This window comes from Medicago truncatula, chromosome 1 (assembly GCF_003473485.1).
Source record: "Medicago truncatula cultivar Jemalong A17 chromosome 1, MtrunA17r5.0-ANR, whole genome shotgun sequence".
NCBI lineage: Eukaryota > Viridiplantae > Streptophyta > Magnoliopsida > Fabales > Fabaceae > Medicago > Medicago truncatula.
The window spans coordinates 20516702-20541096 of record NC_053042.1 but is presented as its reverse complement, the minus strand read 5'-3'; the positions used below and the strand labels follow the sequence as shown (position 1 = coordinate 20541096).

At 33.4% G+C, this 24395-nt stretch overlaps 1 protein-coding gene across 7 annotated transcripts; it reads left to right on the top strand.

Annotated features, from left to right (window-relative positions):
• Positions 1–288: 288 nt before the first annotated feature.
• On the top strand, positions 289–23563 carry LOC25483289 (exportin-7). Of its 7 annotated transcripts, none has more exons than XM_024776111.2 (30): positions 289–379; positions 930–994; positions 1238–1558; positions 1889–2049; positions 2976–3038; positions 3438–3555; positions 3674–3783; positions 3876–3968; positions 4740–4863; positions 6224–6294; positions 7687–7773; positions 8017–8169; positions 8256–8351; positions 8474–8533; positions 8624–8745; positions 8826–8913; positions 11018–11122; positions 11218–11322; positions 11400–11452; positions 11541–11604; positions 11853–11987; positions 13026–13138; positions 13254–13347; positions 15253–15472; positions 16039–16169; positions 19311–19457; positions 19648–19776; positions 20841–20939; positions 22377–22415; positions 22847–23563. In XM_024776111.2, exons 3-30 carry the CDS (start codon positions 1318–1320, stop codon positions 22982–22984), a joined length of 3159 nt encoding a protein of 1052 aa, XP_024631879.1. In that variant the 5' UTR covers positions 289–379; positions 930–994; positions 1238–1317; the 3' UTR covers positions 22985–23563. The 7 variants fall into 7 exon arrangements, with proteins under 7 accessions (XP_024631879.1, XP_024631876.1, XP_039690947.1 ...); XM_024776108.2 differs by having other exon boundaries at positions 930–1012; XM_039835013.1 differs by having other exon boundaries at positions 930–1558; positions 6227–6294; positions 11221–11322.
• The last annotated feature ends 832 nt before the right edge of the window (positions 23564–24395 follow it).

Sequence of the window (24395 nt, the reverse complement as noted above, 5' to 3'; positions counted from 1 at the left end):
ATTATTCTTTACACATTCAGGGACCAAAATGATTATTACAAAAAAATACGAATTAAAAAAATTGTATTTTTTTACAATTATTTTTTTGACTATATTTTTTAAAAAAGAGTTTGACTTGAGTTTTTTTTTTACTGTATTTTTTTTAAAAGAATTTGACTTGAATTTAATTAATTAGTTTATAATATATTTTTTTTAAAAGAGTTTGACTTGAATTTAATTAATTAATTTAGAAAAAAGATTTGATTATATTAAATGTAAGGGCAGTAGAAAAAACGGATTTGATTATATTCATGAAATTAGAGAGAGAGAGAGAGAACAACAACACACACCTTAGTCCTCAAAGTTTCGCCATTGTTGCTTCAGCTTCCTATCTGTAACTGTAAGAACTAATCCATCTTATTTATTTATTTATTTATGTTCATATCATTGTATTGTATGATTGTGTATTTAATCATCCACATTAATCTTCTTCATTTTTCATACGTCAGTGTTCAAATTTTATAAACTTCGATTGATTCAATCATTCATTTTAGGGTAGATGAATTAATTAATTAATTTCTGTAGTCATAAACTTCAATCCAAACATAACTAGGTTTACAAAACCCCAACATGCTTGCTCAATTTTCAACTTCAAAATTCATTCATTCATTGTAGAATTTTTATACTTAGATTTCTTCAATAAATTATCATGTTAGGACAACAACTTCAATCACTCATTAATTATCTTTCAACTATATTCGATATCGCTGTTTCTTTCAATGTCTTCCTTCATGGGATTGATGGATGAATGCTACTCATAAATGCTAGTGAATCACAATTGATTTTTTCGTGTTGTGACTCGTGAACCATACCTGTTTTATTTACTTTAGTTGATGATTCTATATTATGTATGAATGAATAGTATTTTGACGTATTCTTTCTCCACTCAGGATCATTTTTCTTGGACCAGTGGCTGGATTTGCTCGTGATCATCCTTTTATGCTCACCTATCTTTGTATTTTAGACTATTCTTGTAATTTAACAGTTTCAGACTTGAAATATTATCTTGTAAATCTGTAAACATTTAATATTTTTATTTTTATGGATCCAATTTCATCGACTTCAATGTTGTCCGATCATTTGCATTGAAAGAGCTCATGCTTTCGATATATTGCTTTTGTTTTCACTGACTTTATGTTACTTTTCTTTTGTGTTTCCACCTCTAAATATATTCTTCAATTCACATGAAAACTTGTAGATTTATATTGTTTATACGTGGAAAATCGAGAAGAATTGACTTCGTCTGAATTCTTGGATACACTTCCTAAGCAGTGAAGAATGGAGACTTTAGCTCAATTGGAAGCATTGTGCGAGAGGCTTTATAACTCGCAGGATTCTGTTGAGCGAGCACATGCTGAAAGTACCCTCAAATGCTTCTCCTCAAATGCTGACTACATTTCACAGTGCCAATATGTTCTCGATAACACCTCCTCTCCATATGCATTGATGTTGGCTAGTTCCAGCTTGTTGAAGCAAGTCACAGAGAAGAACCTTCCGTTACAGCTCCGGATTGATATTCGTAATATTTTTGCTTGCTTTCATATCATTATAACTAGGAATATTTTAGGGGATTTATTTGTCCATTTTCCTAACCTGGTTTTACCAAGTGTGATTTCTGCATAATTAGACACAGTCAATATTAGTAGTCTAGTTGATGCCACATAATTTTGCATATATTACCCTCTCAGTTCTTGAATTAATCTCCTAGGGAAAATTTCTCCTATTTTCTTTTCAGGTTCCTTTTGTGAAATTTGTATTCATAATTTTGGATTGTATTGCTGTCATTTTTTAAACTTATAGTTGCTATTTTTTTTTTACCCATATTGATCAAACTGCAATTTTTCTGAAGGAAACTATCTCATAAACTATCTGGCCAGCAGAGGACCTGAACTGGAGCCCTTTGTGCTTGGATCATTGATTCAACTTTTATGTCGTCTTACGAAGTTCGGGTGGCTAGATGATGAAAGATTCTGGGAGGTTGTTAAAGAGGCAACAAACTTCCTGAGTCAGGTGACATGGCATATGTTTAGAAGAGAGCTACATCTATGTGAACATGCCACTTTCTATATTTTACAGCCATTTTTATTTTAGTACATTGCATTTACTTAATGTGTAAATGACTTTTATACCATATTTCATACATTAATGGCTACATTATATTAGTTCTTAACCAATGCTTTTGGTTTATTGTTTCTCTTTTTTCTGAAAATCTCTGAGTCTGACTGTTGATTTTAGATGCCGTATAGTTCACCTAAATGCAGCAAAGTTTAAAAACATTGCACTTTGCCACCACAAAACTTTAGCTTACCTTCTTTACTTCTTCGAATATATGTTGAACTGATTAGAAGAATCGGGTCACACCCAATATTATCCATTGTTGTCAAATTTCCACTATGGTGGTGCCATGGCGGGTTTTGTGGCAGCCACCATAGGCCGCAACACCCATTATATCCGCCATACTTCCGCTATAGGCTGTAACACCGTGTTTATATGAAGGATATTTGGCTTACCATCATAATTTTCCCTGAAAAGCCAAACATTGAATTTCATACAGTCAAATATTATCTACATACTTTTGATGCTCATTTACTTCATATAGGTATTTGGCCAAGATGTGCTTAGTTTATTTTGGTAGTGCAGTTTTGTTTTCTGGCAATGCGGAGAGTTCAATGTTGATAGAAGGAAGTTCTACTAACTGTCGCCTATTAGGAATATTTTTTGATTCCTGGACATGTATTCCGTAGTTTCTTTTTTGTTTCTGGCATATGGTGCTTTAGGATTTTTGGATTATTTTATTCTAAATTGTTTTGTTTTGTTTTGTTCTGATTTATGTTCTTTTGATTGGTTTTCCCATCTTTTGTAAGTCTTCTCTATTTGTATTATTTCACTTCTAATTGCATTGAATTTTATTCTCACATAGTCAATGCTTTTGGCAGGCACAATGTCATTATGCTATAGGTTTGAGGATATTGAATCAGCTTGTTTCCGAGATAAATCAGGTTTGTGTTAATATTTAATGTTTCAACAAACAGTTATCATTTAATATCAGGCTATACATTATACAAAGACACAGTGCACTTGCTATATATCAGTTGAAAAGAACAGGTTTCCGAATAATATTCAAATAATTAATTTGTATATAGTTAATTTGGATTTTATTGGCTTAACTAATGAAAGGAAAAGTAGCCGTAAAATCTGTTCTTATGAAGGGTTCTACTGATTAGTGATGTTACTGATATGTTCAACCAGAGAATGATAACCACGTGTCATATTTGTTCTTAATGTTACTTTGGTGACCTACCACATGTTATATTTGATTTGAACTTGTGTACCTTTATTTAGCTGATGATTTTGTTGTGTCGTTGTTACTTATCCGTTTCTGTGTTCTTCATTTTCAGCACACTATTGGATTACATGCTACTCGTCATCGTAGGATTGCAAGCTCTTTTAGGGATCAATCCCTTTTTCTGATATTCCAGATATCATTAACCTCTCTTTTCAAGTTAAAAGCAGATGGTATATTCTATATTGAATATTTGATATGATGGTTCATACATTGCATGCATTCATTTTTTGGAGTAATTACACTGATTCATGCTGACTTTTGGAATTGTGCTTTATGTAAAACTTTTAGCTGGGAGCAAGTTGCAGGAACTGTCTCTTATGCTTTCCCTCAGTTGCCTATCATTTGATTTTATGGGGACAGCATATGATGAAAGCTCAGATGAGATTGGTACTGTTCAGGTATATCTATATTCCTTCGTTAATAGACGGTTGTCTTTTCTACTTTCCCCTGGTTTGCCGTTCTTGATTTGCAATTCAAATTGTCTGTACAGGTTCCATTAACTTGGAAACCTGTCCTTGAAGATTCATCAACATTGCAGATATTTTTTGATTATTATACAATGAACCAACCATTTTCAAAAGAGGTTTGTTTCTGTTAGTTTACTATGATACGAGAGTCAATGCCTTCTAGGAAATTTTATTGAATACATTATTTTGTAAATGCTGTCTGAAAGACCTGTCTAGATTTATTTTTATTCCTACTATTGTTCGATTTCGATAAATTTACTTACAAGAAAGTGATTATTTGGGAGGGAAAAACCAAGCTCTCGAATTCTTGGAGGGGAGAGAACCAAGGCTCTCAAATTTCTTGGGAATTTATTGTGTAATCCTATTCTATCAACAATAAAAGTCAATTATTATTATTATTATTATTATTATTAAATCTCCATGTTTGGTACCAGATTCTATCAGACTATCAGGGTTTAGGATAATTAGGGATTCTGTTAGTTTGTTTTGTAATAAGTTAGTTTATTTTTTAGGATATTTTCTGTTTTGGATCTTTGGGCCCTATTGTCTAGGAGTGTCTATATACAATACTTCCTCTCTCTCTCTCTCTCTCTCTCTCTCTTTCAGGGATCTTTTTGGCAATTGTAGTTTTGACCGGAATTTCCATTGAAGGAGAGTATTCTCTCTTAATTACCTTTTACCTTTTTCAATCAATAAACTGCAGGGACGAATAAACTCCCTTTCTACTAGTGTTCTTCAAAAGAACTCTACAGGGGCCTTTGTTTCTTGATTTCTAACTTCATAGCAAAATTCTAAATTTAAATATGGTAGTCTGCTTTATCCATTCGTATGTAAAGAAACTTCTGTTTATTATGATTTTTTGACATTATTTTTTTGATAACATGCAGGCATTGGAGTGCTTGGTGCGCCTTGCTTCTTCTAGACGATCTTTGTTTTCGGATGATGCTGCCAGATTGAAGTTTTTGTCACACTTAATGCAGGGCACCAAAGAAATTTTACAAACTGGAATTGGTAAAACTTATTTTTGTCTCCTGCATATTGTGCCCATGCACACACACACACACACACACACACACACACACACACACATATATATATATATATATATATATATATAAATAAATTGGTCTAGGGATCTAGGAGGAAAGTAGGAAACACCAATTATGCTCCAGAAAGGCTAAATAAACAATTCCATATAGAAACAGCAGCATATCAGTGTTAGAATGTATGTGGTCACTAACATTCATTATACAAGTGAAAATAGCCATATAAATGTCATCATTAGCATTGATTTATTTCTTAATTATGTTTTAGTTCATGGAAATTTAAGTCCCTTCATTTTCAGTCCCTAATTGTTTTTATCAATTTTCCATCTTTGATTCATCACTGTTAGCACTTCCCAACCTTGCTGTTACATCACTTCTGTTAATTGATGATATGTCAAAGATGACGATGTCATTTCCACAATATTTATCCAACGTAACACTACACATCATTTACCATGCTTCCCAAAACCCCAAAAAGAAAGGGTGCAGCCCCTGCCGTTGATTTTAGAAAAATTCTCCCAAAACGGTGACATCAATGAATGATGTTTCAATCACTGAATTAAATGTTAGGGTTTGCTTCCACTGTTTGAGAAGCGAGCACAGGTCATGGGTTTGATTCATCTCCATATATCCCAAAAGTTTCAAGTCTCAGAATCACATCATCATTAACTTTTTGTGACGGCTCTCCAATCCTACAGACATTCCGCAGCAATTCAGCAAATCGGTTGTGCTAAAACAGGTTGCGGGGAATGTGCTGTGATGGAGTTGGTGGATGGGGAGTTATGATTTGCAACACCATGTAGGATGAGTGTCTAGACTCTCGAAGGCATGTGGCAATCTGTTTGCCACATCACCATAGTCCTTTTGGAATGAAAAGTGCTAATGATGATAAAACTTGGGATGGAATCATTATTAACTTTTTGTGATGGCTCTCCAATCCTACAGACATTCCGCAGCAATTCAGCAAATCGGTTAGCCTTTGTTTTTGTGCTAAAACAGGTTGCGGGGAATGTGCTGTGATGGAGTTGGTGGATGGGGAGTTATGATTTGCAACACCATGTAGGATGAGTGTCTAGATTCTCGAAGGCATGTGGCAATCTGTTTGCCACATCACCATAGTCCTTTTGGAATGAAAAGTGCTAATGATGATAAAACTTGGGATGGAATATATTTTTTTTTTTTTGTAGGGATGAAAAATATACTTGAGCCTAATTTATTTAAGTATTACAGTTCAAAGAAAAGACTTAGAATGTTGCTAATTTTTGGACTTGTTGTGTACATACACATTTTTTAGTACATAACCGATGCTTTAATTCATTGTAAAGCAGGTCTTGCTGATCATGATAACTATCATGCATTTTGTCGGCTTCTTGGCCGCTTTAAAATAAATTATCAGGTGAGTCAAATGTTCTTACTGGTTCTTTCTGTATCTCGGATAATCTTTATGCCTGTTTCCGTTAATTGTAGACTGATTTTTTTTTCTAAACTTTTTTAACAATATATGCATCCTTTGAGACTTACTGAAGTAAGTATCACACTTGAGACTGAATATATTGTATATTCACTATATTAGAATGAGGCTAAAGTACAACATATTTACCTGAGGCTGGCCTAACCAATTCCTCAAGATTTGGAAATAGAATGAACTAAGAAAGGAAACAAGGAAAGAATCCTGTAAAATACATTTTGGATAATATCTCATGGATACTAATAGTACTAACAATATCTTAGGGTTTAAATATGTTTTTGGTCTCTACAAATATACTACATTTTGTTTATGTTCATAGTCGTTCAAATATATCACGTTTTGTTTTTGGTCCTTGTTTTCCCTGAAATGTTTGTTTATGTTGGAATTGATCCCTATAATATCCCCCAATATGGGCTACATAAGGACTAAAATGAATATTACACACATATTACGGGGACCAATTCCAACATGAACAAATTTTACATGGACTAAAATAAGATAGCAATGACTAAGCAAAAAGTGGTATATTTGCAAGGATTAAAAACAAAATAATTTAACAGAGACGAATGGAAAAAATTGCATATTTATATGGACCAATGCTAAGATAGTCTAAGATACTCAATCAAGATTTGAAACTTCATTCTTAGAAATTGATATATACTTGATGAGAAATGATATTTGAACAACCATTTTTTGACAACTTTTGTGACAACTTTCTCTCTTACTTACATTATGCTTTTACTTTCTCTCTATTGCTTTGGTTTTTGTCCCAATACCTCCTTTTCTTTATAAAATTTTGGTTGTCTCAAAAGTTGTCATATAAATAAATGTTCAAATAACACAACTCATACTTGATGAGATAATATGTTGGATGTGCTATAGAAGACAGATCATTAACCTTTCTTTGTACTTCATACCAGGCTTCCAACCTAAGGAAGCAAACTACCAAATGTGAGAGAATATAGGAACCAATGCTAAGATAATCTAAGATACTCCAAATTATTCTAAGCTACATCAAGATACTTTGAAGTTTAAAATATTTTTAATATATTTGACACTTTCCCATGTCGTACTTTCTGTTGTTACCTTGTTCTCCAATAAACTTTGCTTATTGATCAGGAAAATAGGTTATGGAAACTGTGGTGACCCGTTGTTGTCTTCACTTCCGACTTCCTAATCTCTCTTGCTTGATTTAGTTCACTTTAGTATACACAAATAACTCGACCATAATATCTTGGTCATGAATACTGACTGGTCTAGTTACCTTTTAAAATGAAGACATTCTCTTAGTTCTTCCTTATTTATTTATTTCTGCTGTAGTTGTCAGAACTTGTGAATGCTGAAGGCTATAGTGATTGGATACGCTTTGTAGCAGAGTTTACATTAAAATCTTTGCAGTCTTGGCAGGTATGTTTCTATGACCATTTAACATGTTGCCTTGGGCCACTGAATATACATTTTGTTTGGTGAAAGAGAGGGCTGTATGTCAGACATTCTAAATAATTGTAGGGTGTCATAAACTAATATAAATTCCATTTTTCATTTTCTTTTTTTCTTTATTTTCTCAACTTTAGGATGCCCACTGGATTGTTTTCGTAGTTTCAACCAACAGTTTACTTAATAATTGTGTTTTTTTTTTCTTTCTTTCAGTGGGCTGGAAGCAGTGTTTACTACCTTCTAAATTTATGGTCTAAATCAGCGACGTCTGTGCGATATCTCAAGAGTGACAAGCCTAACCTGCTAGAGGAATATGTCCCTAAAATTATAGAATGTTTTGTATCATCGAGATTTGATTCATTGCAGGTCAGATGTTTTATACTCTTCTACAGATAGGCATGTGAGTGAAGTATTTTTTCTCACTTTGACCTTAAATCATCGGTTTATTACAGTCTGAACTATCTGATGAACTTGGTGAAGACCCACTTGACAATGTTGAAGTGCTTCAAGATCAGCTTGAATTTTTTCCTTACCTCTGTAGATTTCAGGTTGATGCTTTTCCTGAGTTTCATGTTTTCATGTACAAAATTATATTTTTGAATATCACGAAGTTTATGCTTTGAATAACTATCTTTACTATTGAGTTCTTTATTGATTCGTTGAATTTCAGTATGAAAGTTGCAGTTCGTATTTAATGAAGATAGTGGAGCCCATCATACAAAGCTATATGGTATTCTTTCAGTGGTTGTTCTTCATAAAGTCTTTAAAGTTTTATTGTACAATTGGCTAATTTTGTTATATTTATTTTATATATGTGTAGAAGGAAGCAAATCTTCCAATCCCCATGAATAGTTATGAACTTTCTATAACAGAAACCAAACTTGCTTGGTTCACACACATAGTTGCTGCAATACTCAAGACAAAGCAGATGTCTGGTTTTAGGTAATTGCTTAAACAGTTAATGAAAACTAAGCACTTTCGGGAAATTAAGTGTTGAGTTATCTATGATTTCTATATTACAGTGGAGAATCACATGAAGTACTCGATGCGGAGATTTCAGCATGTGTTCTGCAATTGATAAATATTACTGACAGTGGAGTTCACAATAAGGTATATAAATTTTCAGGGATAAAATTTAGTGTATCTTAAAATATTTGAAAAGCTGCACGATCTTTCCCGTGGTATATGTTTTTTTTTTGTCTTACTAACCAAGAAAAATCGCTTAATCAAAGGAATAGAATCCCAGAAAATAAGAAAGGAAGGATAAAAGGGAAAGAATAATTATTACATAAATTCCAGGATTCTATCTTCCTATAAACCAATAAAATGATAACATTCCTAATTTATCCACACAGTATTGGGTTTTCCTTTCATGTTATATTTCTGCAGTATGCTTTAGTAATTATTCGTAAAGCCCGTTTGATTGTGTCTGTCTCACTGGGGCGACCATGGTTTTAAACCCCTCAAGTTGCCTTAGAATCATCCAGGATTATGACAGTAGGCATCAAAATCAAGTTAACTAGCTTATACAATCATTTGTGTGAACTCTGGTAGAATCATAAATTTGCATAGATTCCGGGTCTGCCTTACTTTAAGGTTGTGAAAGCTATGGTTTTAGAGGAAAAGTTCATTGGAAAGTTTTGGTTGTGGCGGTAAGGATTGGACTTTTCAGGCATGATGTAATGATAGTGTTTAGATGGCTAACCCACAGAACAAGATTTCCTGTGCGAGACTCCAAGTATACACAATGGAGGGTTACAAAGTTTTGAGGCTCTGTATACCGTGTTGATTGACAAAAAGAAAGGTATATAGTGCAATCCATTCCAAACTACATAAAGAGGTTTCCATATAGATGAAAAGTAATAAACGCATAGATCAAAGTTGACTACAATTACCGTTATAGCATAATTATGGTTAGCCTATATACAATATACATAGACAACAGTTTACAAACTCTCCCAACATAAACGTGTCTTTCACTAAGAGCAGGTGCTTTATAGTTTCTCATATTTTTAGGGAGTGCAATTCTTTTGGTTACAAATTAGCTTCTTATTGGGCTAGTGGTGATTGCTATACTTGGTGGGATTTGATTCCCTCTTTCATTAGTAAAGACTTTTACCATAATAGGTATGGTCTTCCCCTATTGCGTTTCTATGTTGCAATCATTTCTTTTCTTAAACATACTTAGGTATGCTAAAAATGATTGTTAGAGTTTGAGGTGCCAACATAGTTAGCATGTCTATTTTTATAGGTAAGCAGTTATATAAAAAAGCTATTTGTGATCTATTAATGTCAAGCCTACGAAATTTGAGCTTGCCTCATTTAAATATTTGAACCTAACTTTGAACTCGAGCTAATTTGTTTGATGAACCAAACCACATTGAATAAGTGCTTAACTAGTTAAGCTCATGAGTAGCTCAACTCATTTAGACTGCTACCAAGGTGATTGCATGATTTTCTCCCCATTTATTAACCTACTGATGAGCTTTTCTTCCATAGTGTAAAATAATAATTTAATATTAAGCAAAGTTGCAATTCTTTAGATAATAGTTATATAAAAAAGCTATTTGTGATCTATTAGTGTCAAGCCTACGAAGTTTGAGCTTGCCTCATTTAAATATTTAAACCTAACTTTGAACTCGAGCTAATTTGTTTGATGAACCAAACCATATTGAATAAGTGCTTAACTAGCTAAGCTCATGAGTAGCTCAACTCATTTAGCCCACTACCGAGGTGTTTGCATGATTTTCTACCAATTTATTAACCTACTGATGAGCTTTTCTTTCATCTGAGTCCTATTCTATTTTAGGCTTGCATAATTCCATTTTTGCATCTTTTTTATGATGAAGTTACTTGCAAGCAGCTTTATCCAGTTTTCAAATTGACCTATATATATTCCTTTGGTTGGAAATTAATATATGTTAAAATATCTCTATGATACAATACTTGTCCATGTCCACGTCCATTTGATACATTTGATGATTTTGAATTATATTTTTGCCCTGATGTGAACCATTTCACAAAGTTGGTCAAGAATTTAAATAATACACAATTCACCTGCTTCTCAATTGTGCATTTTATTGATGATATATCATGAAGTTATAACTGCCTTTGATTAAAGTATCTCTATGACTTTCTGCTTGAAGTACTAAAGTCTGTTCCTATTCCTTAGCTTTGTGTTTTGATATTTCTTCATACTGTTGGATTAATTTAGAGGTATGGAGATGTGAGCAAGCAAAGACTTGATCGAGCTATACTAACCTTTTTACAACATCTTAGAAGGTGTTATATTGGTGACCAGGCTGTTTTTTCTTCCAAGGTAATGCTTTGGGAGATATTTTTCTTTCAATTTTCTTATATTCTTTAGAGAGTTCAACCATTGTATTTTTTTGCAATTTTGGATGGCAATTGCAGCAGTTATATACCCGGCTATCTGAACTTCTTGGACTCCATGATCATCTTCTACTGATGAATGTTATAGTAGGAAAGATTGCTACTAATCTCAAGTATTACACAAAGGTGGTGAATTTTAGATTTCAGTAATCCTTCCCATTACTGTTAATATTGAATTCATAACATGGAAACTTTATTTGCAGTGCAAAGAGGTTATTGATCATACATTAACTCTCTTCCTGGAAATGGCATCGGGGTTAGTCTGGTTGTCTCAACTTCCTTGGAGTATTATTTACGTTTTTGGATGTTGTCTATTTGATTTGATACGGATTTTGCTTCTGCAGATATATGACAGGAAAGCTGCTTCTTAAGTTGGATACTGTTAAGCACGTAATTTTGAATCAGAATGTGAGTTGCTTCTAACCATTAAATATGAGATACACTTTTGATCTCCTTTGTACTGCATACTTAATTAAGTTATACAGTACAAGGAATAAAAAAAGAGAATAATTACACTATATATGATTTTGTGCATAATGATGTGATAGAAATACAAAGCACTGATTTAAGGGAACTTGATTTCTTGATTTATGTTTACTTGCATGCTTGTTTATATCATCAAAGTTCTAAGGGAAACTTTTCTTTCTTTTTATCAGAGGGAACAATTCCCTTTTTTAGAAAATTGGGAATGTTTCCGCAGCAGAACAACACTGTATTATACTATTGGCATGTTGGTGTTCATGGAAGATAGCCAGTTGAAATTCAAATCTTCAATGGAACCTTTCCTACAGGTTGGTAGTTTTTGTTTACCATTACAATTCAATAGAAAGTGCAATGTTGAATTTTAAAAGATGTAATTTTACCTTTTCTTCAAATCCTTTTTATGAAATTGAGTTGACTGTATGAATCTTCTGAAAAGTTGTTCATCTGATTTCTGTGCATGTAATTTTTTTATTTCCTTACACCAGACACTGTTGACGTCTTTGGACAACTAATCAATCAAAACACATATACAGACTAGTGCATCCCTTCAACTATGGGCCATTTGTGAATAACTGCTTCTAATTCGTTTAACTCCCCAAACTTAAAGGACTGTCTAGTTAATCCTTTCATTGATTGGTTTGACATCCTGAGATTCTTATGTAACAATTGATACATGTTGATAGGATCCATGATTAGAAAAACTTAATCCTTTTATTGATTGGTTTGACATCTTGAGATTCTTATGCAACAATTGATACATGTTGATAGGATCCATGATTAGGAAAACCCAATTAGAGAGGGAAGTGCTGAGTTGGCAAATTAGTTGAGTGAGAGAGAAAATACACGTGAAAGGGGTATATGAGTTGTGTGTGAGAGAGGGAATTGCTATGAACCAATTGTTATGAACTCAAATACAAATGAAAGAAAATACTATATTATTGATTGAAAGATAAGGAAATGTATTACTAGAGGATCTCTCCTGGACCCCAAAGCAATGCTCCTCAGAGGAATTTAGAATTCCCTCTGCCCAAGTTCAAAGCCTAAGTAAACCCAAAACCATGAATAATTCATTTCCCCCTCTCATATACCCCTTTTACGCGTATTTTACCTCCCACTCTCGAACTAACTTGCCAACTCAGCATTTCCCTCTCCAAGTGGGCTTTTCAAATCATTCCTATTACATGTTGTGGCACCATCGTATACCTAGCTTGTTTATTCATGTAAAATATGTCCAGCATAATGTATGCAGTTTACAGTTTAGCATTACCAGTTTATCGTTGATTGATTTATCCTGCTAATTTATTCATTTATTTGTTGCATTCTGATTGATGGTTTTTCTGTGTTAGGTTTTTGGTAGATTGAATTCAACACCTGATGCATTGTTCCAATCAGATGCAGTGAAATATGCATTTATTGGGTTGATGCGTGATCTTCGTGGAATAGCAATGGCAACTAATAGGTTGGTAGAAAGTCTGTTTTATTTTCTGAGGCCTTGTTTGTTTATTGCTTTTTCCATTTCTCTTTGTACTTAAAATATTAGTTCCTTTTGGTTTCTTTGGATTGCATATTAACAGTCGTAGAACATATGGATTCCTCTTTGATTGGCTTTATCCTGCACACATGCCCATTCTTTTCAAAGGCCTTGTACATTATGCTGATATTCCAGAGGTATGCTACATATTTTTTAGTTGATGATGGTTTTTGGGTGATCACAAAGTAACCGATGCAATTCAAGGAATAATATCGTCATCTTAATTTGCCTTTATTTTGTATATAATTTGTCATTGCATCATTATGCCTTTTTGTTTTTTGGGTGAGTCTGGTATTTAATTTTCCCTTAACAAACTGTCTTGCGTTATCAATCATGACAAATTTTTTGCATTTAAAATATGACTACAACTAATTTTTGAATTAAAGTTGAGATTCCTACTCTAATGAGTACATAATGAAGTTTGTATTTCTCGCATTTTACTTTCCCATTTTTTTTGTTGATAAATTGGCAGTAGGTGGTTTAGTTAGGTAAGAACAGAAATTATGTTTTCAATAGGAAAAGTTGATCAAATAGATAGTTGCTAAAAAATGAAAACAATGGGAGACACTTAAATGGAAATTACTGAAAATTATTTCTTGATAATAATCGTACAGGTGTGATTTACAAATAATAATAATAATAATAATAATAATAATAATAATAATAATAATAATAATAATAATAACAACCCACTTGGGTTGGTCTGGTGGTGTTAGCTTGGGTCCTTGGAGTGTGCTCCTCCTTAAGGTCTCAGGTTTGATTCTCTCCGGTGCCAATTTATGTGGGCTGGTTTAGCTTCTTCAAAATAAAAATAATAATAATAATAATAATAATAATTTATACTTATATATAAGGGGGATACATGATTCTGGGTTGGCTTTTTGTCTCCCAGTTATACCCTTATTTAAATTAGGAAAATGTTAACCGGTGCCCCCGGGGCACTGGTTAAGGAATCAAATGTAGTAAGTATTGCATTGAAACTTATGCTGTCAACTCCTCAAAAGCATAAAAAGTGTTATTTTCACTTTAAAACTTTCCTTTTTAGTTTCCTTAACCAGTGCCCCGGGGGCACCGGTTAACATGACCCTTTAAATTATTCTAGTTACAAATTTTATCTATTTATAGAATATTATTTAAATTTTTTATTAAAAAATCAATTCCATCCCATAATAATAGGATTCTAGGAACAATTTCACCACAATAGGAACAATATAAATCTTTATTCTAATCGTATGGCCATTATTTAATGCTCTCACCTCTCACGATAACACCTACTCTCATTTGATACATCCCATATATCTATTTCGATGAATGTTGTATTGTTAATAATAATTGAATGTGTGTGTGTGTGTGTGTGTTGACATTTAGTATTCATAAATATTTATTTTATAAAAAATAATTGTATATACGTAGTATAAAACTATTTCGATGTATGTTGTATTGTTAATAATAATTGAATATATATATAAACATATTCAAATTGCAGCCATCCTGCAATGGGCTATACCTCTAAACTTGTTTTCGAGGTAGGCCCCTGTGTGCTATTGTCCAGAATTTGCTATCTAGGTTGGACTACCGAGAAACTTTGATCTACTTTTGATATCTGCCTGGTGGCCATCAATCTTATTTACTTCCCTAATATTTCCCATCATCCTTTGTAGACAATCATGTGTTAACTTCATAATCAGGTTTAATATTAGGATTATAATTCAAAGTAGGGTTAATACCTTGTAGCATGCAAAGGAGAGAAGTGCCCTGCCACAAAATATTGTGGGGTCCACTGAAAATGGTAAGGTCAATGTCACTTGAAATGGAAATGGGGATGCCATGAATCCAGTACTAGAATTGCATAACCTCATTGACTTGGAATCCCTTCGGTGAAATCCTTGCTCACCTTTTACCAAATTGCAATAGGAATTGGCAATATCATGTAGCCGTTAAACAGTTCATGTCGAAATAGCTAATCTTGTAAATCTTCCAGTGAATATTAAATTTTAGTTTCCATATCTGGAGGGATGTTTGATATCAATAACTTGATGCAGGTAACAACTCCATTGTTGAAATTCGTTGCTGAACTAGTCCTGAACAAATCCCAGCGATTGGCTTTTGATTCTTCTTCCCCTAATGGAATACTGCTTTTCCGAGAAGTCAGTAAACTGATTGTTGCATATGGATCAAGAATTATTTCTCTTCCTAATAAAGCAGACATGTATGCATCCAAATACAAGGGGATTTCGATTTGTATGATAATTCTTGTACGAGGTTTGTATTTACTGTAATATGTTATTATATTTCTATAGATTTTTCTTTTTTGATATCAAGGATGTGATGAAGTGGATAAACTGTTCTATCAGACACATGAAGTTATCTAGGTTCTGGTAGATGTAATGTTAGCGATTTAAACCTAAACACCAAATGCTAAATTCATTTTTTCAGAGACATCATCTCTCTACCACTTTTCATAATCATCTTACTCTATTATAATTTAAATATCTTTTGCTGGTTTTAACTTGTGGAATGATTTTTCACCCAATCCTTGTGTAAATTTTGTCATGATATACATGTAGACTAATTGCAGCAATTGAAACTTAGTTGCTTGAGTGTCTGAAATGTGAATTGCTAGAGACGGCACTATAGATTCTCAGTTTTATTTAACATTATGTACTTTTTTTTTTGTGCTTGAAGTAAAATACAATAGAGTAAACGATATAGTATTATTTGTATAACAATCCACTATTTTCCGCTATCTGCATTTGACAAGACTGAGAGCATCCTATTTTCATTACCCCATGAGGATTATTTGTCTAATATTTATTTTTTGCTCGCAGCACTATCTGGGAACTTTGTCAACTTCGGTATATTTGAACTTTATGGTGACAGAGCACTCTTTGATGCTCTTGATATGACTATAAAGTTGATGCTGTCAATTCCTCTGGGAGATATATTTGCATTTCGGAAGGTATTACTTTACTTTTGTGTCATGTTCTTTATTCTGTTGGTTAATAGAAGACTTGGTTTCTTGTTTATTTGTTGTAAATTTTGATATAACTGTAGTTACGAGGACATTTCGTTATCAAACCCTACATGTAATAGTTGAATCTGAAATATTTCACTAGTTTTCTCAAGGAATTTACAAGTCAAGGGAGCAAATAGAAACATGATCACTGAGACTGTATAGAAGAGTTGCTTGAGATTCAGCCTTGTCTATTTATATTAATAGGATTACAATCAAGATCCTTTAACTATATGGATAAGAGTAAGAGCCTTTATCAATCTAATAAATTTACAATCTTAAATATTTGCCTAAGAATTAGGGAAATATTCCCCCCCCCCCATGCTGGTGCATATATATCATATGCATCCAGCTTGGAAGATTAATATAAGATATTCTTGGTGCCCTGAGATTGAGACTTGGTAACTGATCACTAGAGTTCACAAAAGATGCAACAATCTGCCCAGAAAGAATCTTCTCGTGAATAAAGTGACTATCAATTTCTATGTGCTCATGAAGAACTGGATTATATGCGATATGTAAAAACAGGATTACATCGTAAAGATGGCCTCTGTTCGTCTTTTCTTGTCTATGTTTGCTATGAAACATCGGCCTTTGTATCAACTTGCTATTAAAAATGACTTCTTGCATGGAGATTTATATGGAGCAACTACCTGACTTTGTAGCTCAGTGCGAGTCTAGTCTTGTTTCCAAACTACAAAAAACATTTTATGGTCTAAAACAATCACCTCGAGCTTGGTTTGGACAATTCAGCAAGGTTATTCAACAGTTTGCCATGATTCATTGTGAAGCAGATCATTCTGTATTTTTTAGACGTTCATCTTTGAACAAAGTCATTTATCTTGTGGTATATTTAGATGATATTGTTATTACTTGTGATGATCAAGAAGGCATTAAAGACCTAAAGCAACATTTACTCAACCACTTTCATACCAAAGATTTAGGTCGATTGCGTTCTTTTCTTGGGATTGAAGTAGCTTAAGTCACCGGCGGATATTGCTATCTCTAAGAAAATATGTTCTTGATATCTTGGAAGAAACAAGGATGCTTGATTGTAAACCGGTTGATACTCCTATAGATCCCAATGTGAAGCTTCTATGGAATCAGCGGGAGCCATATCTGAACCCATGCAAATACAGAAGGTTAGTTGAGAAACTGAATCACCTCACTATGACAAAACCATATATTTTTTTGTTGTTAGTGTTGTGAGTCAATTTCTAAATTCACCTTTTGATAACCATTGTGTTGGAAATTCTGCCTTAATTGTGGTCCGCCCCTAATCGCCTAAATTGCGACCTTTGGTTAGCCTTAATTGCATCCTCCAACACCTTCATTGTGTTGGCTTTGATGGGGTGGATTTAGTCCCACATCGGATAGATAGAATTCTTGAGAAGAGTTTATAAAGAGGAGGCACTCCTCACCTTACAAGCCGGTTTTGTAAGGATGAGTTAGGCACCGAATTTCAACACATTGCAATGATGTAGTTCGGATCTTGAGGTGTATTAAAGGGTCGCTTGGAGAATGACTTGTTTATTCTAATATTGGTCATACCGAAATTGTTGAATATTCAGATGTTGACTGGGCAGGTGACGTGAATGATAGGATGTTTACTTCATGTTATTGTGTTTTGATTCCAGGAAACTTGTTTCATGGAAAGGTAAAAAGAAAATTGTTGTTGCAAGGTCAAGTAGAGAGGCCGAGTATCGTGTTATGGCCCGTACTACTTGTGAACTCTTACGGCTAAAACGCTTGTTACAACAACAACAATCAAGTCTTATCCCACTAAGCGGAGTCGGCTACATGGATCAAATTACGCCGTAATGTTCTATCATTAACCATATTTGGATCTAACTCATTAACATCTAAATCTTTCCTAATAGTTTTTCTAGGTCTACCTCTTTCCTCCATCTGATCTACTCTTCTTACTTCATGCCCAAACCACATAAACCTATTTTCTACCATCTTTTTTGCTATAGGTGCTACCCTAACTCTCGGTGTCATTCCTATTCCTATCCCATCTAGTCTTACCACTCATCCAACACAACATTCTCATCTCCGCTATGCTTATTTGATTCTCATGTTGGTTCTTAACCGCCCAACACTCTATACCCTATAACATTGCTGGTCTAACTGCTGTCCGATATAATTTTCCTTTCATTTTAAGCGGTACTTTCTTATCACATAAAACACTTGAGGTTCTTATCCATTTCAACCACCCAGCTTGAATACGATGATTTACATATGCTTCTATTTCTCCTTCATTTTTGTATTATGGACCCAAGATATTTAAACCATGTAACTTGGGGTATGATATGATCTCCAACTGGGTTAAAACGCTTGTTACAAGAGTTGAAAATTTGTGAACTAGACATTATGGAATTTATGTGTGATAATCAGTTGACATTGTATTTTTCTTCAAATGTGATTTTTCATGAGATGACTAAACACCTAGAAGTTGATTGTCACTTTATCGGAGACAAGATTTTTTCTAGCATTGTTAGAAACAAGAATCACCATTGATGAATGTGAAAAGCTTGAGAAACTTAGAGAGAGAGAAGAGAGTTGTAACTAACTCTGTAACTGAATCTGTTATTTCTTCTTATAGTTCAAGTTACAACTTACAAGGGATACAAAGTATATGTAGAGTCTTGAGGTAGTATGACAATTGTACACAACCTGACAACAGTCATTTGCTTGCAATGCAAAGCTTAAACTAAGTGTAACTAAACTACACTAAGATGCTTAATGCATCAGATACTTTTATACTTCTAACAGACATCATTAAAACCACTTCAGTGAACTCAAATGATCAGTTAAATGATGTTTTCTCTAAATCTCTATGGGGACCTCAGGTTTATTATGTATGTAACAAGTTAGATGCATATGATATATATGCTCCAGCTTAAAGATGAGTGTTGATTATTCTCTATTTATTTGGATTGATTTAATTTCCTTATTTTATGTTTTTCCTTTCTTGAGAGATTCTCTCTTGTGTATAAGTTTGCACAACCTCATTGTGAAGAAATACAAGTTGATCATTCTATATTATTCTACTCAAACATTTTTCTCTGATGGTCTATTTTTCAGATTGCAGCTTCTTACTTTGCGTTTTTGGAGACTCTATTCAATGGCCATTTGTCATTTGTGCTTAAATTAGATAAAAATGCACTAATGCTAATTGTTGGTTCGCTCGAGTTGGGCATTAAAGATTTGAGTGAAAAAATATCATCTCAGGTTTGTGAAAATTTGCACATATTTTGGTTATGATAATTCAACTCTATCGTCATGACAATATCAATACGACTTTTAATTTATGAAGTGCATGTCAATTTGTTTATGCTTATGAACAAGGAAACTAAGCGCAACTTAATTAATGATGCCATATATTTGCTTTGATGCATTGAATTTCCTTTTGTTTATGTAGTGCGCCTCTGCTATTGACAACTTTGCTACATTTTATTTCAACCATGTCACTGTTGGAGAGTCAGTTACCTCACCTGTTGCTCTTAGTGCCGTTGGACTGATTGCTGAGTTCCCTGAGCTATTCTCTAGAGTAAGTCTGTGGTTGGCTTGCTACTTAGATTCGTCTTTGTTTCCTTATATTTTACAATTTGTAAATAGGCAATTGCAAGATTGTCAATCGTGCATTATAACGGAAGTGCGAGCTTCTGGTGGCCACTATTCTGCAACCATAGTGTTCAGATTAATGATGCGGCAATAGCTGCCACTTTTGTGGCCAAATTCTGCCACCTCTATTGCGTATGGGATGTGCTAGACAGCATCACCAAAAATTGACTCAATTGCATGTCTTGTAGTCAATTTTGTCATTTATTCTTTATACCCAAGCTTGTTATTGCTGAATATATATAGCATTACATACTCGTTACTAGTACCTTCCCTATTTCAAATGTCAAATCATTCGCAAATATATACAAATCTTTAAGCTTATATTTATGAGGAAACATTGCTAAGAATCTTACATTGCATTTTGATTTGAATCCCAATAGTTGATTTCTGTTATAACCATGTCAGTGTCAGGCTTTTAGTTTATCAATCAAAGGGTTCATCAAATTGTTATTCTATTAAGTAATTTTTCCATCTTGTCGAAGTTATGGCTTTTAGATTGAAGGAGAAGCGAAATGATAAGGAATTTGAATATGATAGTTGTGTAATATGATATTCAATGACTTGATATTAACTTAATATAAAAAAGATTAAATACGCAGCCCTATTTATAGGTATACAAGACTCCTAATCTTCTACTAAAAAAAAGAATCTTAATTAAATAAGGAAATCAAGAAACAAATCATGATAATTATTGTCTCTGTAATTTACGACTCTTATTTATTAATGTATTACCTAAATTTTTCATGTTTCATATTTGTAGCATTTTTATAAATTTTATTTAGATGGATTATGCAAAGCTATTGCTATTGTGTTTTTATTTTACTTGTACTTTTTGTGATTTTTGTTGACGTATGGGATTACCATTTTTTTTTTTGTATTTCTAAAATTTATATATATTATATAACATTGTTTCTCCAAAATCTTCTCTTGCATTCTTATGTTATTCACCGTGTCCTAATCATTAATTGTCTCTTAACATATTTTCCTCAGATATTGAGAACCTTATTTGAGGTTGTTGTATTGGAGGACCGCGGCAATCAGTGGACTCTTGGTAGAGCAATTCTAAGTATGATACTAATTAGTGAAGAGGTATGCATATCCTGTTGTAACTAGGTCCCATATTAATATAATGTATTTGTTAAGAACAGCACATTTGACATGATACAACCTGAAAGTGGGAGGCAATTTTCACCTTATAGACTGATTTGTAGGGTTGAGATGACTTAGAGTCAACTCTAATTCTAAGAGTATTGCTGTGAATTCGAACCCTTTTGCAAAAACAAACAAGACGATATGTGGAGCAAATAACAATGGCAACCAACAACCAAAAAATCCAAGCAACAATATTCAACCTAGAACTAGGTGAACCATCTTGGCGTGTTTCTTCCTTCTCTCAAGAATACAAGAGAGAAAGCTTCAATCATTCCTCTAATGAAATCTCTCTACCCAAGGTGTTTAGAGTGTATTTCCCAACCCTAGCTTCTCACCCAATAGCTCTCAATCCTTAGCCCTTAAGTTTCCCTAAAAGTTCCCACTTTTTGGTGATTTTGTCTCTCATTCAAGGAACCCACAATAAGCACTCAACACCAGAGCCATGATCTTCTCTGTGTTCCCTCTTCTTGCCGCTTGTTCTTGAACCCTAGCCACAAACCCAAAAGGGACCAATTCTTAGCCTTTAAGTTTCCTAAGGTAAAAACTCTATTTATAGGAAATTTATAAATAGACTAAACCACAAGTGTCCGTACAGTTTCAGATTCTATAAACTAGAATCATGTTAATTATAATTCAAAGTTATATATGCAATAAATTTGGTGCATATGATTTATATGCTCCAGCTTGAGATGAATGTGTGTGTGTGTGTGTATTTGAATCTCATTCAACTATTATAATGTCGTAAGACTGAAAATATGTTTATTATATCTTATTATGTGGGGAGAATGAGGGGTTACCTTGGCGCAACTGGTAAAGTTGTTGTCATGTGACTGAAAGGTCATGGGTTCAAGTTGGATACAACCTTTGTGTAAAAAACAGGGTAAGGCTGCGTACAATACACCAAAAATGGTGGGACCCCTTCCCGGACCCTGCGTATGCAAGATCATTAGTGCACCAGGTTGCCCTATTATGTGGGGAGAATGTTCATTTATACAGGCAGGAGTCTCCTAGTTAATCCCCAATTAATCAATACAATAAATAGTGGAGATAAAACTAAACAGTCACAACTTTTCAGTATCTCAACATGATGTATTCAAAATATCAAATGTATCCTTAAGTAGATTAGAAGCATTTCTTCCTCTCATTGAATTGTTTGAGTTTTTCTTTTCATTGTTTGATCTTGGTTAAGAGTCTTGATGGGCTTAAGTTAACATTAGTACTTGACGTAATTCGTAGTTTTGCATTTTTTTTTCAATATTAATGCATGCATATCTGTCTAATCTAGTATTATTGAGATCCTTTTTTACTCCTCCCTACAAATCCTGTGGTTTCCACGGTATATACTGACTCATTGATTTTCTACTTTTCTTGCAGATGTTTGTAAATATCAAGGCTCAGATTTTGGCTTCATATGTAAGTCCTTAGCTTTATGTGAAATTTGCTTTGTCTGGCATGTCTTATTGCATAAATTAGCAGTATTATGGGCTTCTATAAACTATATTAACACGGTCATAAATACAAAATGAGCTCTTGGTAGATAAATTGATCAGTAATTGATCTAAATTATATAACATTAAACAAAATCAACTGCGATACAAAAAATAGACTTTATATATTTGTTCAGTTTTTTTTCTCAAATTACTATGTATTAGCCTCAACAATCTTACCTATGTTAAATATATGGTTCCTTCATTGCAACGAAGTTTAAGCTTTCAAACTAATGAAAATAAAATTTCCTGAACTGTCTTAGTGGCTTAACCAGTCTTGTACTATGGATTCTTCTTTAGTTATTCTACTTGTAATACAAGTTTTAAAATCTTAATTTTCTTTGAATTAATGTGCAGCCACCGGACAGACACCAGAGACTTTCTCTGTGCTTTGACAAGCTTATGCAAGATGTGACACTTAGCTTGGACCCAAAGAACAGGGAAAAATTCTCCCAGAACCTGACCAGATTTAAGTCTGAGTTTTGTGCAAAATAACATCTGCTTGGCTGAACAGTTTTTTTTTGTTAGCTGAAGAAACTATATTGTATCTTCTGCTTTTTCCTTTCCTCATAAATTGTAAGGGTGTTTGATTTAGATTTCTGTACAAGTGTACATTTAGCATAGTCCCGTTTTCCATTTTGGTCTTTCTCCCCCGGTCTTCGGGGTATTGACTTGATTAAAAGGGTTTGCTGGCATCAACGATGTTAAATGGTGGCCATGGAGGAATGGCGTGGTGGATTTTTTGACAACCATCAAATATCCGATTGGATACCCACCATAGGCCTCAGTGGCGTGAGTACATGGCAAATGTTTTGCCATATTCCAATGGCATACCTTTAATAGAAAAAGCAGGCCTTTAGGGGCAGAATATTTCAATTCCAAGTTAAAAAAATACATAGGTAAAATGGTGCTCTTGGTGTTTTGATGGAAATGTTTCATTCCCCTTACCCACATTTTAGTTGGATTAAAATTTAGCAAATTGGAAAGGAAATTGTAAATTGTAGTTATTTCATACTGATGATTTAGTTTACACACACATTATAATTTGTTATATTTTGTCATTGGCTTTTCGGATATTGCAGTTTCATTGTGATATATAGGAGTTGGTGAAGAGAGGAAAAGGGAAATGAAGATGGAAAATTTTAAAATTAATATTAGTTTGATTTGCAAAAACTCTATTGTTAAGTAAGAAAAAGATGATTTTGCAGTCATTTTTTTAATAATATTTTAAAAAATATATATATATATTTTGGACCTTTTATTACAAATTAAAATAGGTGATGGGCATGTAATAATTTATCTAGGTGGATTCTAAGGTGAGGTTCAATTAAGTCCCTCATCGATAAAAAAAAAAATTAGATTGATGTTATTTGAAAATTAAAACGACAACATCTATTCCTTTCCACATCCAATTTTTCTTTTCCATATCTCTCTATCCTCTGTAACTTTTTTTCGACTCAAATCCCAACATGAGAAGATACAGATCTAAGACACGTAAACATTAACAAACAAAAACACACTATAATCAAATTGAGGGTGGTGGGACAAAATCAAACCAAGTCAAATTCCCAGCTGTGTTATCGTCAACATTCATACAATCAAATAAATTGCATCTTCTCTTGTCATAGTGGTAATGGAAATGGAAATTTAATTCAAGCTTGGTCAAATTTAAACCTCTATTTTATCTTAGCTATTAAACCCAACCGAAAAACAAAAATATCCATAATCTTCATTCAATTGCACATGGTGTGACCAATCTTGTACATATTTGTGGTGAATTGAAAAGGATGCAAATGGGAAAAAAAAAAATAAAGGTAGGGTTGTGTGTGGAAAGTAATGGGTGTTCTCCTTTTTACTTTCAAATAATCTAGACCATTGGTGCAATAATTTTTTTTGAGGGAACCAT

What these genes read in the sequence shown, in the direction of transcription:
- LOC25483289 (XM_024776111.2), top strand. Translation starts at nt 1,318, where the DNA reads ATGGAGACTTTAGCTCAATTGGAAGCATTGTGCGAGAGGCTTTATAAC. An exon ending in ATATATTTGCATTTCGGAAG is followed by an intron (nt 16,170 to 19,310) that starts GTATTACTTTAC and finishes TCTATTTTTCAG; the next exon opens with ATTGCAGCTTCTTACTTTGC. An exon ending in GTGAAAAAATATCATCTCAG is followed by an intron (nt 19,458 to 19,647) that starts GTTTGTGAAAAT and finishes TTGTTTATGTAG; the next exon opens with TGCGCCTCTGCTATTGACAA.